This window comes from Phytophthora cinnamomi, assembly GCF_018691715.1.
Source record: "Phytophthora cinnamomi strain GKB4 chromosome Unknown Contig12, whole genome shotgun sequence".
NCBI lineage: Eukaryota > Oomycota > Peronosporomycetes > Peronosporales > Peronosporaceae > Phytophthora > Phytophthora cinnamomi.
In genome coordinates this window covers 470,017-486,480 of record NW_027150945.1, presented here as the reverse complement: position 1 = coordinate 486,480, position 16,464 = coordinate 470,017, and the positions used below count along the sequence as shown (strand labels likewise).

At 43.3% G+C, this 16,464-nt stretch overlaps 1 protein-coding gene across 1 annotated transcript; it reads right to left on the bottom strand.

Annotated features, from left to right (window-relative positions):
• Positions 1-12,476: 12,476 nt before the first annotated feature.
• IUM83_13562 (uncharacterized protein) lies at positions 12,477-12,794 on the bottom strand (the record flags this gene model as incomplete). The annotated part of the gene is made up of 1 exon (XM_067938247.1): positions 12,477-12,794. The coding sequence occupies one exon, from the start codon at positions 12,792-12,794 to the stop codon at positions 12,477-12,479; it is 318 nt and encodes a 105-aa protein (XP_067797854.1).
• Between the last annotated feature and the right edge of the window lie 3,670 nt (positions 12,795-16,464).

Genomic DNA, 16,464 nt, shown 5'->3' with positions numbered 1-16,464 from the left:
ACATACGTAAAGTATATGTGGAAATCCGGCTGTACGATGTCGATAAGTATCAGCCACTGCTAATGAATATTATTGATGCCCATGGATTGACGGGTATGGAGATTCCTGGGGTATCCCCTTGGCAAAACCTATACGACTAAGGATGTGGATAGCAGGATTCAGGAAGGTAAGTACACTAGCTTTCCACAGTCGTATCGGTTTCGGGGAGCAGAAATGTGATTACAGCAAAATCGAGCAGCGGCTTGATCAAGTACCAGTATTTGGCTTCAATAGTGGTCGCTATGATATTAATTTAATCAAGAAGCTGTCATCGGACCGACAACATCAAATCTGTAATAAAAAAAAATCTAGCTACATGTGCAGCGCAACATCGGACATGAAAATACGCGAATTAACAACTACGTACCTGCTGGCACCAGTTATGATAAATATCTTACGACATATCTGGGTGGATGCAAATGCTATGATAAAATTAGATGTGTTTGTGGTCTTGGTAATGGACTATTTCCGTATGAGTATATACAATCATTTAGTGTGGTCAGCGAGACTACTGTACCACCACAATCAGCTTTTGGTACTAAACTTCGCGGTACGAGTATCAGCGATGATGACTATAAACGTGTTCAATTTGTCTGGAAGTACTATGGAATTACGACAATCAAGACCGTCTCGTTTGGTACGATAATCTCGATGTAGTTCCATTCATCAAGGCTATCAAAGTTCAGCGTGAATTGTTCAAAGGCTTTGGTCTAGACATGTTCACCGACGGTGTGTCGCTACCAGGTTTGTCCGAGAAGGTTATGTATCAGACTTGCTTCAACAATCTTCAGCACCGTAGCAAGACGTCTGCCAAAGCTTTTAGTTTCCCAGCAACGCGTATGAGTGGCTTCTTGTGGCTTCTTGTAGCCACTCATACGCGTTGCTGGGAAACTAAAAGCTTTGGCAGACTTCGAAGCGCGAATTTGGCATGACGTTGGAGCACCTTGATACCGTGCTAAATCAATAAAAGTACCTATGTGCTCTATGCTTTACCCCCTTGAGTGCTAAAATTGGCTCTGGTGATAGGATCAACAACAAACTTGGTCATATCGACGGAAATATCTTGGTCAGCTGCGTTTTGTGCAACACCGCTCGAAAGGACATGTCGCGCAAGGGTTTCGATACAAATAATTGCTCGAGTTCAACTCCGATAGACTGGTTTTCTCGATTGACAGGGAGGAGGACATTTACGCAAAGATGAAAGCTAACATCGCTGGAGGGCCTTCGATCATTTTCAACCGATATGCTAACCGAACCGAGACGAAGATTCGAGGCGGTAAGATTTGTAAGAAGGTTATCGGATATGATGCCAATTCTCTGTATCTTTGGGCCCTTGGTAATGAAATGCCATTCGGACGTTTAACTACAAACGAAGCGTATGATGGAATCATCGATGACATTACATCAGACAAAATCTTTGGCTTCGAGTGTGATATTCGTACCCCAGAACACGTAAAGCAGTATTTCAGTGAGATGACACCAACGTCAAGAATATTATGATTGATTGCACTTCCGAGAGTGTTATTGGGGAGCATATGTATGAGTATAATGAGACGCTCAAGCAAAGCCGTTCGAAACCCGCTCGCAAACTGATCGGTAGCTACGTTGGAGAGAAACTTCTCATATACACACCCTTACTGAAGTGGTACATTGAGCATGAGATGGAAATCACCCAGACTTACAGTTTTATTAAGGCCAGCTCCCACAAGGCCTTCGATCCATTCATGGGGGCTGTGTCAAACGCTCGCCGAGAAGTTGATGTCGATAAGTCCACGGCAATGATCGCCGAAATGATGAAGCTTGTTGGCAACAGTGCCTTCGGTCGATCTGGTATGGATATGAGCAAACACAAGGAGGTCAAATATCAGTCGGATGAGAAGGCTATTGAGTCTAAAATTGAGCACTTCACATTCCATGACCTGGAGGAGCTTAATGATGCTTTTGAAATCACTATGAAGCGTCGTCTTAAGAATACAAATCCTATCCTCTCGATTGCTATCTATCAGTTGGCGAAGCTACGCATGCTTCAGTTCTACTACGATTGCATTGACTTCTACTTCGACAGATCCGATTTCCAATACCAAGAAATGGACACTTACTCAGCCTACATTGCCTTCAGCTGCGAAAATTCATTCCAAGAGTGTATCAAACCAAGCCTACGCGAGCTCTTCAAGCAACACAATTATGATTGGTTTCCATGCGACTACAACTCTGAGGTAGCCAAATCCGACCGACGAACCCCAGGTTTGTTCAAAGATGAGTGGTCGGGTGATGCTATGGTATCTCTGTCATCCAAAACCTATAATCGCTATCTAACAGACGCTGAGTACAAGGTCAAGGTTTCAGCTAAGGGTGTGCATCAAGGGCGTGGCCGAAACAAAGATGTACTGAACCCCAACGGATTTAAAACAGTTGTTCGAGATCGTATCACCCTACAGGGTACCAACAAGGGGTTTCGAATCAGTAAGGTGCCTAAATCAATTATTACCTATAGCCAGACAAAAACGGCCCTTTCATATGATTACGACAAGCGTCGAGTACTTCCGGATGGTATCACAACCGCCCCGCTTGATATCTAAGGTATGCTTCTGGGAGGAAAGCATTTTTTATGTATGTAAATATAGATAAGAGCTTAGAGATCTTCGAATCAACAAACTTCGTTTGTCTCAATCTGATACGTACCGATGGATAAGCTATTAGCTAAGTTATAATATGATCCTAAGACTGGATTCATAGGTGCTCAAGCTCTATATGAGAAAGCTAAAGAAATAAATCCAAAAATTACTATTAAAAACGTTAAGGATTGGTATGCCAGTCAGGGTGATATCCAACGATTTCAAGAGCAACAGAACCGCTTCGATGGCTTTAAGATAGCTTCGTGCAATCCAAATTCTTGGCAAGTGGATCTGGCTTTCTGGGATAAAAGACCAATTTTGATATCTATTAACATTAACTCTCTATTGGGATATGCTAAGCTATTGTCCAATAATACTGTACCAAAAGTTTTTGTAGCTACCAAGGCATTCATTCGAACGCATAAAGTTAACATTATCACAACTGACAACGGCAGCGAGTTTATGAACCAGCAAGCTCAAGACTTATTTAAGTCAAAATCAATTGATCACTACAATAATGAACCAGGTGATCATGGCACAATGGGTAAAATTGAGAGATTCAACAGAACTATCAAGCAAAGACTAACTAAAATGTCTCCCAAAAGGCTAACGCAAAAGATTATTGGTGATATCATTGAAAACTACAATAATACGTTCCATCGCTCAATCGGCATGACCCCGAATGAGGCTAAAGGTGAGGTAATGGAGTCTGACCTTATCCATAATCACACGGAAGCTACAAAACTGGAAAACGAGTTTGAAATAGGGTCAAATGTGTTGTATCGCCTCCAAAAGCGAACATTTACCAAAGCAGTTGCTCGATGGAGTTAAGCTGTCTATACCGTTGTAGGAATTGTTGGCTATTGAGGTCAAATTCGCTCCAAAAACGGGCATACGCTATACAAAGCAACCAAATGATTCTTAACCTTGTTCAGTTAGACACAACTGATGCTATCATTAACAGAGGTTCTTGAAGCTGAGAAGATCTTGGACTATAAAAAAATGAAGAACGGAAAGTATAAGTACTTGATTAAATGGGTAGGAAATGAGCCTGACGGATGGGAGCCCCAAGACAATCTCAGATTGATCAACAAAAATCGGAGAAGTAGATTGGAACAGACTTACTTTTCAGAGAATAATCGAAGTTAGATCAGGCAAGCTCACTGGCATTGGCTTAGGCAGCTGAATAATCCTCTGGTCAATTTTTTTTTCTGATGCCGCTGTTTTTTTAAGCTTCTCAGCCTCTTCAACGACGTTGCTATTATCACATATGTAATATGACAACGGATCGTAGTCAATATATTCGATATCCATAATTTCTTGACTATACTATACAGTATACATCATTTCAAAATGCCCTACAACGCGATCACCTTATCCAAGATACCATGTTCCAGAGACTCTCTCCCCTGTGGATATTGCTCGCAGCACTCAAAAGACTACAAGATCCAGATGTATAAAAACGAGCTCAAGAAGATGCATGCAAGGATGCGGTTTTACTCAGAAAAAGTCATTGATTTGATCTCGACGCTACTTGATGACCATAATCTTGATTATATCAAGTACCGCCTTCACCAGTTTGACTCGATGAGACCATATCGATTCATATGTTGCGATCCTATGTACAAGGATGAACAAGAAGATATTTTTGGACTACCGATCGACGAATGCCAAGATGCTTATATAAATCTCTTCAGAGACGTAATTTGATCGTACATAAATTCACAATGCGACTCTGGGAGTCGCCCGATGACATACCGATATCCTGCGAATATAAGAAACGATTTTTTAAAAATAATGATCGGTTTCATCATATAGCGATCAACAATGTTTCCCATTTCACATCGTTAGCTCAGCTTGAGCAAAAACGTATAGATCTATTTGAACGGACGAAGCTCCGCGTTAGACAGAAAAATGCAGCTCGACAGATGTATGCGGAAGCATCATGGGCATCAGACGTGGGCAAAACGATCTCCCTTGACAAGAAATCCACTCAGGATTCATCTGATCAAGCTGGAGATGGTGATTTAAAACAGCCATCAGTAGCAACTGAAACCGAAAATTCAAATGATGAACTAAAGTCCTCCCAGAAAATCCCTGATGTATCATCAGTTGGAACTAACGCTGATCCCTATCTACGACCTCTGTCTGATGTTTCACTGGATGGCATTCATATCCCACCAGTAGTGTGCCCATTGTCTGATGTTTCACTTGAAGGAGTTCACATCCCACTAGTAGGGCGACCACTATCTGACGTTTCACGTGAAGGCGTTCACAGCCCATCAAGTAAACCTGATATTGGGATTGAAACCTCAGAAAATGCAATCATTCGAGATAGTAAAGAGCAGATTGCATCAAGAAATTGGATTAAAGCATTTTTCAAAGCTAATCCTAACTGGACGTCAATTGGAGTCCATCCGGTTAAGAAAAATGGTAGCGATAATGAAAAACTGGTCATTCGGGAAAATGGTTCTCTTAGAACAGTAAGCAATGGCAAAAAATACAAGACGTATGACACAATCGATTGGGTTGCTACTGAAGCTAAAATCCGAGATATTCTATATGATGGTGAAAGCAATTCAATTGATGAAATTGGTGCTATGCGCGCACAAGATAAGCCTCCACGGTCAGATAGAAAGCGAGAAGATGATATTGAAGACCTAGATACACCGCTAGGAGATCCAAGACTATTTGAATAAATCGACTTCTACCAAGCTCGACGATGATGACGCTAAGTACAAGTTAACATGGTTTATCATTGATAATAAAAATCTACTGCTAGCGAACAACCTACAAAAACGGATAATCCCTATTCTAAAGGATGGTAATGCATTTGGAGGCGGCTATCTTTGGATTGAAGACCATTTTAGAATTTATGTCTTTGGGATAGATTCTAATAAACACCGTCCCATTGTGTAGAAAAATGTGAATTGGATACTCACCCTCGAACGGTTCTTGTCAATGATCAAGGGGAAATGACTAAGCTTAGTATCAAATACTGATATGGCTACTGAAGAGATTGCTGGACCCTATGAACCAGCTGAAGATCTCATTGAGACGGGGAGCCCGTCGAGTCGAGGGTTTTATCCTCTTGATGATCGACCCGGAGTAAAGACTGGCAAAGACGAGTACATGGACAAAGACCTTGTCATTCCTGAACTTGAAGCTAAAACAATGCTAACCGAGTATTATCAAGAGCTTGCGGATAATCAAGTGAGGATAGCGGTAAGGTAGCGTCCAGTTGTCAATTCGGACCCAGGTGAGAAGATCGATCCAATCTACTATTTAGGTGAGCCAACGCGTGCGAAACGCTATATTTTAGAAATGCCCAGAACAAGGCTGTGAAAGGCGACGCGATGTCTCATTTAATGAAAACCATTTGATGGATGGACACGTTTCAGTCTCTACTAACTGAATCCTACACGATTCTAAGAAATCTAAATCGAATGGTGATCAAGAAGCGATAATAGCGCTAAGATCAGCGGTAAAAGTTACTAAGGCGGCGTATTCAATTAAATTCTGCACTTACCAATCTAAGCTTAGCGACCAGCGTCAAACTGATCAAATGGGTGATAATCATACCATAATGTCAGCGTCTGCTATTGGAAAGGTCGAGCGCAAGCTTAAAGGCCGTCGGCTACAAGGGGCAGGAGTAGCGCCATTGGAAGGAGTTGAGCGCAGAGGTAGAACCTACAACCTTAATGACATTCAAGGCAAAGCGACTCCATCAGCATATGTTTATCGCAAGCTTGGTTCTAAATTTATCAGAGTGCCAGATCTTGACAAGCGAACGCTTACAATCGTTCAGCCTAATCGCAGAAAGGTTGACCCGATGCGTGAGATCAGCGATTCTCTACAGACCATGATAAAGGATCTGGTATTCAGAAACGACATCAGTCAGGCGAAGTACGATCAGCTATCTATTGATGATAAGAAGCTCTTCAAAGAGATCCTTGAGATGACCCATCTTCAATATAACTTTGATCAGCACCTGGAGGATCCGCTCGAGTCGCCTCGGATGGAATACGATAAACGCGAGGGCGAACTGATGCTTGGCAATACCAATCCATCGATTCTAAAGCAACTCAAGGTAGTATGCGTTGACATGTACTCGAATCGATTGATTTCTGATTCTGAATTCAATCGATTATCACTCGATTACTATAGCGATGTTAGTACTCAATCCAAAAAACATTTCCAAGAACGGAGGGCTCTATAACCTTAATGCTGATCACAATCTTGCTGAGCTCAAATCAATCATGAAGGCCCTGGTCGTCAAGGAGGTCCCATCAAGCGATCGACCCACAGTGTGGGCATCTGATGCCAAGCCATATTCAGTGAAGAAAGTTGTTTCGACTCAAACTGATGCTACATGCGAAGAATGGGAGAAGTCAGAATCTAAGGCTGGTAGTGGCGTTTGGGCTTATAAAAAAAGAAGCGATCGGTCAAGACCTTCGCCCTATGAGGCCATTGAAGCAACGATTTTTTTTAACTCATCCAGACGTGCATACACATCGTCTCGATCCGCTTCGAGAATCTCCAACTCAGTCTGCTGCCTCAATAATAATTTATGTAAGAGACAACTCATTTTGGAGTAGTCTACACACATTTGCAGAGCTTCCAGATCAACTGTTTCATCCTCGACGTGTAGAACTGGATTCGATACGTAGTGAATAGTGTGATATAGACCAGCTTTAAGTAAATCCTGAGCGCAATATCCGAGGTGAGTAGTACCGTTATCAGGATCACATTTGTATTTGAACATGCAAAGCTCGATTTGGAGTAGTGCATCGCATACAGAGCCCTCCACTGGTTCAAAATAGTGTTTTAAACGCCTATCACTATGTGTATAATAAGCAATAGAGCTAAGCATTGAATCAGCGCAAGCGATAGCTATCGGGACACTGCTTATAGGTCCTGTCGTGCTAATTAAACCTCCGGATTGTTTAAAGTAAGCTACACCAGTGCTGCCTGCGTCTAAAGTGGTTGAAACTGTTATTCCCACGTAGAGACCATATAGAGGCGTTGTAGTACCTATGCCCACGCGTCCAGCATTAGTTCCTCCGAGTATGGTCATGCGGGTGCTATCGCCAGTGCCGATTCTGAGATCGCAATTCGACATGGTCCCTATGTACATGGCATTAGTCGATGTTGCGTTCGAACCGTAGCTAACCTGAACGCAGGCCCGTACCGGCGTTGCATTTGATCCATAAAAATACTGGCAGATAGTATATGTTCTATCGAGCCAATTGACGTCGTTTCCTGTAATGGTTTGCCACGCAGATTGAGAAGCAGCAAGAGTATTTACTAAAACGCCACTAACCGCCTGAAAGAGGTTCCCCCAGCAATCCCCGCCTATGCCGACTCCTCCGCCAACGATAAGGGTTCCCGTGGATTGTGATATAGCGGAGATAGCTCCACCCATATAAGTTAAACCACTTGGTATCCATTGGCCGTGGCTGTTCGTCAAAGTCATATTTGTTTCAGCTGTTGGAGTGCCGCTGATATATACCGTTGCCGCTCGGGTAGTGATAGCGCCCGTATTGATAGCTCCGATTGTTGAAGCTGCGAAAGTGTTCATACATGCTGAGGCAACCGTTGAAGAAGCAGCCGTCGAATTATTAGTATACGTAGCTGAAGCGATATACAGCTGCGGAGCCGTAGTAGTCCAGCTATTAAGACTTAATCCCCCCGATGCAATCATTAAGTTGCGATTGACAAGCATTCCTCCTGACACGATTAGAGCTGCGGTCGAAGCGGTAGCATACGTAGAATCTCCTATCAGGCATCGACCAGCGGATACCATGAGCGCGTACGAATTCAGGATGGAAACGTTGCTACCTGCAGTAGGGCTGCCTTGAATGTATAATGTAGAAGCAAACGAATATGTTATATTGCTACTAACGGCTGCAATAGTACAGGAAGCGAGAGAGTTGATAACGGAGTAAGGTACAATAGAATTGGCTGCTGCTGAGCTATCCGTATGTACAACGCTTAGTCCGGCATGCTGAATTCCTTGACTTTGCCAAGCGGGACTCGAGATTGCAGTTCCTCCTATAACGATGTTCTTAGCAATTCCAACACCTCCAGATACAACTAAAGCTTCACTAGCTGATGATGAGCTATACGTTGCATTACTTAGACTCACTATACCACTCGCCGATAGGCTGGTGCATCAGGAGTTGCCTCCTGAAAGCGAAATAGATGCCAGAGTACCTACCGAAGTGATAATCGACTGAGCAGCAGTAGTAAGCGTTCCCGATACGTTTCCAGAGCAATTTACGGCGGTTAGCGTACCAGCGGATGTAATACTAGGTTGAGATGCTGTGCTTAAAGTACCACTAATATTTCCACTCACCGTAAGACCGGTTAGCGTGCCAACGGAAGTGATATTAAGCTGAGCCGCTGTAGATACTGTACCTGAAATCGATCCTGAGCAACTCAAGCCAGTTAGCGTACAAAGCGATGTGATATTAGGCTGAGCGGCAGTAATAAGTGTTCCAGCACGGCTTTCTGATGAGAGCGAATTGATTTCAGAGATATTGCCCGATGCATCAAGTACAAGTGCTTTACTTAAAGCTGCAGTGCCAGGTGTAATACCGAGTACGTAGCTTGGAGCCGATGATACTGTAGATCCATTCACCAATAGACTGGAGCAACTTAGTGCTCCTAATCCGCTGAGTGACCCATCTGGAGCAACGACAAGTGCTACACCAGGGGTAGATGTACCAGCCGTTACGTCGGTAATATAGCTCAGTCGATAATCATTAATGCCGAGATATAGCGTTTGGGCGTATGCATATGTCAATTATCCCGTCTGATCAAGCGAGAGGTAGAATGCTGGATTGTAGCATGAAGAAACGAAAGTAGGAGGAGGATAACTTAACTCACTCATTTTTAGTATCTCTTATATAAGTCAAGTGATTTTTAGTCATGAGCGCTATTCCCGATTATGGTGGATCATTGCCAAAGAAGTATCGAGCCGACTTGGTAGGTGATATCACGGAGCTTGGTATCAAGAAGCTATTTCGAATGGTTATCCTTGGCCCCTCGTTCTCAGGGAAAAACAATCTGCTGAAAAGCTCACCTCATGTCTTCTCCCACCTCCATATCATTGCTCGCAATCCACATCAAGAGCTGTATGACTATCTTCGCGACAAGCTGGAAGGATTCGTATCATTTCACGAAACTCCTCCATCTGTTAATGCGATCCGACGCACACCGGCGAATAAACCCGAGCTCGTTATCATCGATGACTGTAGCAACGATAAATCCCTTCAGAAGAATATCTTCAGTCATTATTTCACAAGAGGTCGTCATCATAAACTGAGCACGATATTTCTATCGCACAGCTGATTTGCTACTGATAAGATGATCCGCTTGAAAACTGAGATTGTCGCGATTCCACGTGCCAATAATAAGAGGGATCTACAAATGATTGTCCGGGACTTCAACATCGAAGGAATTGACAAAAAAAATGATTACTGCGTATAATAGAGCAGTCGCACGAGGTAAAGGTCAAATTTTGCTTCTCGATAGTGTTAAAAGTGAGCTAAGATATGGATTCGATCAAGTCGTTAATCCATCATACCTTTAAGAACACCGGGACTCTAACCAACGTCGATGCTTTGCAGTTCGTTCATGTTGGGATTTCACCCGTCTTTCAATTTATGAGCCACAAGCACATGTAATCTTTTCGCTTGTCCTCGCTAAAATTCTGTCTCTATTAGCCCGATAACATTTCATATCGCCGGCGTTCTTAGTGTTTTTATGATTAATTCGATATTGACGCCCCTTTTCGAGTAGTCTATTTTTATTCTCTTGGTAATAGGTATGCGGATATTCTAAGCGTCCGTCTCTTGATCGATAAGCTGGCTGCTTATTGACACAATCTGTTGGATCGATAACGAGCTGCTCAAATTCGCGGAGCTGCCTCCGATCATCGACTTCATACTCACTAATGCAATGAATGTCAAGGTTGTCAATCCCAAATTCGAGAAAATGATTATAATCATAGGAACTCAGCAATTTCAGGATTTGACTCTAGCAGAATCTTTTGATTTAGCAACGAACGGCAGTAGCTTGGATCAGTTGCGTGGACTTCCGTGATCGTCTTAGACTTGTGCTTACCAAAATTCAGAACTGAACTCATGATTATTATCGGGTCTATCTATATACATACCCACCAGGAAATTTTCAAATATATACGAAATGCAACAAAGGAAAACGGCTAAGAACGAACGTGGACGACTTAAAATCAACTGTGGATGTGGTGGAACGTATCAGAAGCAAGCGAAAATGGTTCACGAGCGAACCAACAGACACCAGCAATGGCTCGACAACTGATCACCAGCGATGTGATCATATTTTTTGTCTCTTCACATAACACGAACGAGAGCCTAATTAGCGGTGAATTCTAAAACCTTCGCGGTCAAGCGGTGGTAGCTTAGTTCATTCTCAAATGCAACCAATACAATCGTGTTCATTCCTTGGCACGAAGCGTTAGTCCCATGATCCGGATAGCCTGGGGTACGTCTTTTTCAGTTAGCCGCGATACATCAGCAAAGAGCACGCGGTTGGTCAGTTGCCACGTCTGGTAGTCAATCAAACCCTTCGACAGCTCAGCAATCTGCTCGCCATTGATAGCACTCATCTTCGAGAATTCGCTGCAGAAATCTTGAAAATCGTAGTCAATATCGAACGTATTTTGAGAACCGATCTTAACGTTGAAGTTGCGGATCGACGAACCAGGCTGTACATTCCATGGCGCACTGTCAAAAGGAGATTGCCACTGCTGTACCGTAGTAGCCAACGCAAAGTTGCCTTCAGAAGTCTCTGCGAAAGGGAGAAGGGGCGACATATTTAACATTCTTTAGTGAAGCGGATAGCTGTAGATCAAACGAAACATTCTGCTGACCAGTGCTTACACCACTGCTGGCCTTATTAGGGAACCATTAAGCATAGTCATCGAGGTATCGAACTGTCTTTACAGGCGTCGAGAGGATCGCTTGAGGGTTCTCAAGATCGAGGAAAGGTACATATAGACGCGATGTTGTGAAGGGAAAGTACGTAGGATCAGTTTCAGACGTGTTCGATACAACACCCCAAGCAACCGTGATCTGCCCCGAAGCATTAGCTGTAGCAGCAGGGATAACAGCACTGTTAGGCGCAATTCCAGAGGATGAAGAAACCATAATCGGACAGGAAGTACCGGAAATTGTTGATGTTGATGCTAGACTCATCGTATTAACAGCAGTAGTCCAGAGCCAATCGTAATCACAGACGAATCCTGTTTGATGCGAAGACGCAAACGAATCTGTGGGTTAGCCATCAAATCAAATTCCTTGAAGATCGGGTGAAGATCGACAAGGCGAATCTTGAGCATATAGTTCCAGCTACCAGCGACAATACCAGCGGTTTTTGTTCCAGGGACGAAAGCGCCACGACCAAACTGATTGGCAATAACATTAGAAGCTCCTGATGCGATAGTAGCCCAACCATTAGTGTTCTGACTACCTGCGGTGGGAGGATTCGACAACAGACGCTTTACAAATCTCTCATTCGCTGGAAGCACTCCTGCACCAGTAGCATTAGTTCCAAGAGCAGGCGTGATGTCAGCTGGAGTGTTCGGGTAGCCATCCCCAAACTTCGTCGTTGTAGCGCTGCTGAAAAGCATCGAGCCAGGCGTGTCAGGATATAGGAAAGCCTCAGCACCATGCTTCTGTACATAATCGAGGGAAGACTCCGTCTGAGCACGAAGGTTATTGGCAAATAACTTGTATTCACTCATCGAGATGACCGGCTTGCCGTTAAGTTCAAGGCTCATAGCATCCACGACATTCCAAATACCACACTAAGACCAACTGATAGACGATTTGCAGGGTTGGTGAGATCAATAGCCCCCGTGTTCTTCATGGTGACCTCGTACGGGAGCATGATATAGGCATCACGCAAGCAGGCGTAGCCCTTAGCACCGTTCAGCTGACAAGTAGCATCGATGGTGATAATACCATTTTGGAACGAACCCTGGTTGAGATCGATCACATACGGAACACGATTGCGGGCGCTGACCTTGACGTCTGGGTCGCTCTTCAGCGGAGATTGATATAGAAACTGGTCGGCGAGTTGAGTTTCCGACATACTTATGAGAGCACTCACACAGCTCTCGATATGGGATCTACGACAAAATAAATAATCCAAATGGAATTAGTAAAGCCAGCATCCTCTGATCATGATCTCATCGCTCTTGCTAAGAAGCTTGATATTCATCTTGTCAAAGGAGATCAACTCGCCCCTCCATAGGAAAGGATCGTTTCTGATATTACTACTCAAGCCGAACCAGGATGTAGGACATTGAACAGCGGCCCATGATCATGAATACTACGACAGTATGGGGCCGCCAGCAACCTATGGTATTAGCAATTACAATGAACTCCAGACTCAATCAGCGCATGAGAATATTGCGGCATATGGTGTATGCTTTGACTATACGCAAAGCAACATAATCGCATGGATCTCTTCAAATCCGTGATTAACTTCAATACCACTGTCATTTAATTCAGAGAATATACTACGATCATATACCGTGAACTTATCACCTCAAGCGGTGTCCCAGCACAAAAGCTACGTAATGTTGTCAAATCTGGCAAGTTATCGCTTACAGCAGCCGAGCTGGCTGGCACAGGAGCCAAACTACACTTGCATCGTGAATCTCATGAGAAGGTGTTAAAAGCCAAAAACGCCCACCGCGGCGTCAGGCATCACATAACGAAACACGAGATTAAAAAAGGATATAAAAAGCGCTTGGATCAAGCGTTTGGAGTAAGATTTGGTCGGGACTCAAACCTACTTATCGATTCTCCAAAGACTCGGGACTACTAAGCAAGGCTGCTGATGCTGCTATTCCAGCTCTTGCTACCGCGGTAGGACAGCCAGAACTCGCAGTTCCAGCTCGTGCAGGTATCAAAGCTCTAACAGGCGTCGGAGTAGATGATTATGATAGTGATGAGGAAGGAGGTCGCGTTAGTTTCGTAGATGCCAAGCGACATGCGGGCAATGCCCTCCGATATGCTAAGACAAAGGGGATCGTCACTGACGTCATCGATGAGGGCGAGCGTTTCCTACAAACTAAGGCAACCAAGCCTGAACATCACGAGCTCATCACCAGTGTCCGCAAGGGTATCAAACATCGCTTTGGAGTAGATGTCGCACCTAAGAGAAAAACCAAGTTTTCGAAGGGTTCCCCTGAAGCCAAGGCTCATACGGCTAAGCTTCGTTCTATGCGTAAACGCAAGACTAGGGAATCTTTCACTATGTGATCATACTAAGAAAAAAAATGTTTTTTTAGTTTCGTTTTTTACGCAGTAGGAGCATGGTATTAACGCTATTATCACGGAATTTCATTGCTTGATTATTCTGGTTCCATATCGAGAGGGCAATGCTCGCCCGAGGGCCGTCGTGCGTCTGGCACCAAGTTTCGTGGCTTGGGAAATACTGAATCTGCTGACCTCTACCGGCATTTCCTTTATCAAAACAGGCCATCGTATCTCCCGAAATCACGAAGTCATTCCTGATAAGATCACACCGAACGATGTAGCTCGTAGAAGGGCTGATAGCTGGAATGGTATTGCTCAGAAGACTCGTAGAAGTTGTCTGAGGCGAAAGTGGGTACGTAGCAGCTGTGAAGCCGAAAATCGAACCAAACTTATAATTATTGGTGATCAGACGCGGGACTCGCGTTGTTGTAGGAAGTCCTGTTCCTGTTGTCGAATATAGACCCGTTGCGGGTCTCGTGTATCCAGTTGGAAGTGAAGTCGGCGTAGCTGAGCAACCCATCTGACAGGCGTAATAGGTACTATTTTCTTCTAATCGAATGTAGAAGACATTTTTTCCATTACCTTCAATCAGATAAGTTCCAGCTGCGACCAGCGAGGACTGTGTATTTCTGTTGATATCACTGTACAGGTAGTATCCGTCTTGCAGATTGAAGTTAAAAGTAGAAACGGTAGAGGCAGTTTCAATTTGGAAAGAGGTGTTAGCGAATTGCCCTGAATCGATGTTGAACTCAGAGTTGTACAAGCTAATCGACTGAATTGATGCTTCGACACCTTTGACATTACACGCCGAGCCAGGAAAATTGTAACGCCAGGTGTTGTCCAAATTATTTTGAACCAGGTTAATAATATCAATCTTGATAAAGCTTGCCATTGTTGCTATATGTACCAATTCATTTTAATTCTAATAGATAGAATGATTATGATATAAAAACTTTATATATATAGATATGATCGGATGCGTAAATAAGATAGTCAATGCTGATGACAGTACGGTATATATCGGAGTACCTATAATCAACTACCAAAACGATGATGGTTCATTCTTACTAACGTGGGGCAAGTATTAAACCAAAATGATCAAACAGATCAATGCCCTTGGTTCCAACTACATCGAATGGTTGAAGAAGAATGAATTTGTTTGTGAAAAGATGCCTAAGCTTTTGATCTCCCGAAATCACGAAGTCATTCCTGATAAGATCACACCGAACGATGTAGCTCGTAGAAGGGCTGATAGCTGGAATGGTATTGCTCAGAAGACTCGTAGAAGTTGTCTGAGGCGAAAGTGGGTACGTAGCAGCTGTGAAGCCGAAAATCGAACCAAACTTATAATTATTGGTGATCAGACGCGGGACTCGCGTTGTTGTAGGAAGTCCTGTTCCTGTTGTCGAATATAGACCCGTTGCGGGTCTCGTGTATCCAGTTGGAAGTGAAGTCGGCGTAGCTGAGCAACCCACCTGACAGGCGTAATAGGTACTATTTTCTTCTAATCGAATGTAGAAGACATTTTTTCCATTACCTTCAATCAGATAAGTTCCAGCTGCGACCAGCGAGGACTGTGTATTTCTGTTGATATCACTGTACAGGTAGTATCCGTCTTGCAGATTGAAGTTAAAAGTAGAAACGGTAGAGGCAGTTTCAATTTGGAAAGAGGTGTTAGCGAATTGCCCTGAATCGATGTTGAACTCAGAGTTGTACAAGCTAATCGACTGAATTGATGCTTCGACACCTTTGACATTACACGCCGAGCCAGGAAAATTGTAACGCCAGGTGTTGTCCAAATTATTTTGAACCAGGTTAATAATATCAATCTTGATAAAGCTTGCCATTGTTGCTATATGTACCAATTCATTTTAATTCTAATAGATAGAATGATTATGATATAAAAACTTTATATATATAGATATGATCGGATGCGTAAATAAGATAGTCAATGCTGATGACAGTACGGTATATATCGGAGTACCTATAATCAACTACCAAAACGATGATGGTTCATTCTTACTAACGTGGGGCAAGTATTAAACCAAAATGATCAAACAGATCAATGCCCTTGGTTCCAACTACATCGAATGGTTGAAGAAGAATGAATTTGTTTGTGAAAAGATGCCTAAGCTTTTGACTGCTCTAAATGAGCTGTAAGCCGATGGTATTTTTTTTGTGAAAAAAATAGAATCTGATGAGCTTGATATCCTTTAACACACGACGATAGCAGTAATAGTGATCGCTAAAGTCATCGCTTTGATTGAAGTATCTGCGTAAGGCTAAAGCCCTGTTCATGCTTATATGTTTGAGGGTGAAAGCCGAACACTATCATAAATTCTTGATACTGCGAATACCATACATAGTACTGACCACAATGAGAACACCGTCCGTGCCAAACCAAGCACGGAAACGGTTTGTAGCGTTGGAGACTTATCGCTTGCGGTAGACATATCTTATAGGCAAGACCTCTCATGATAATTCCATTCGATGGA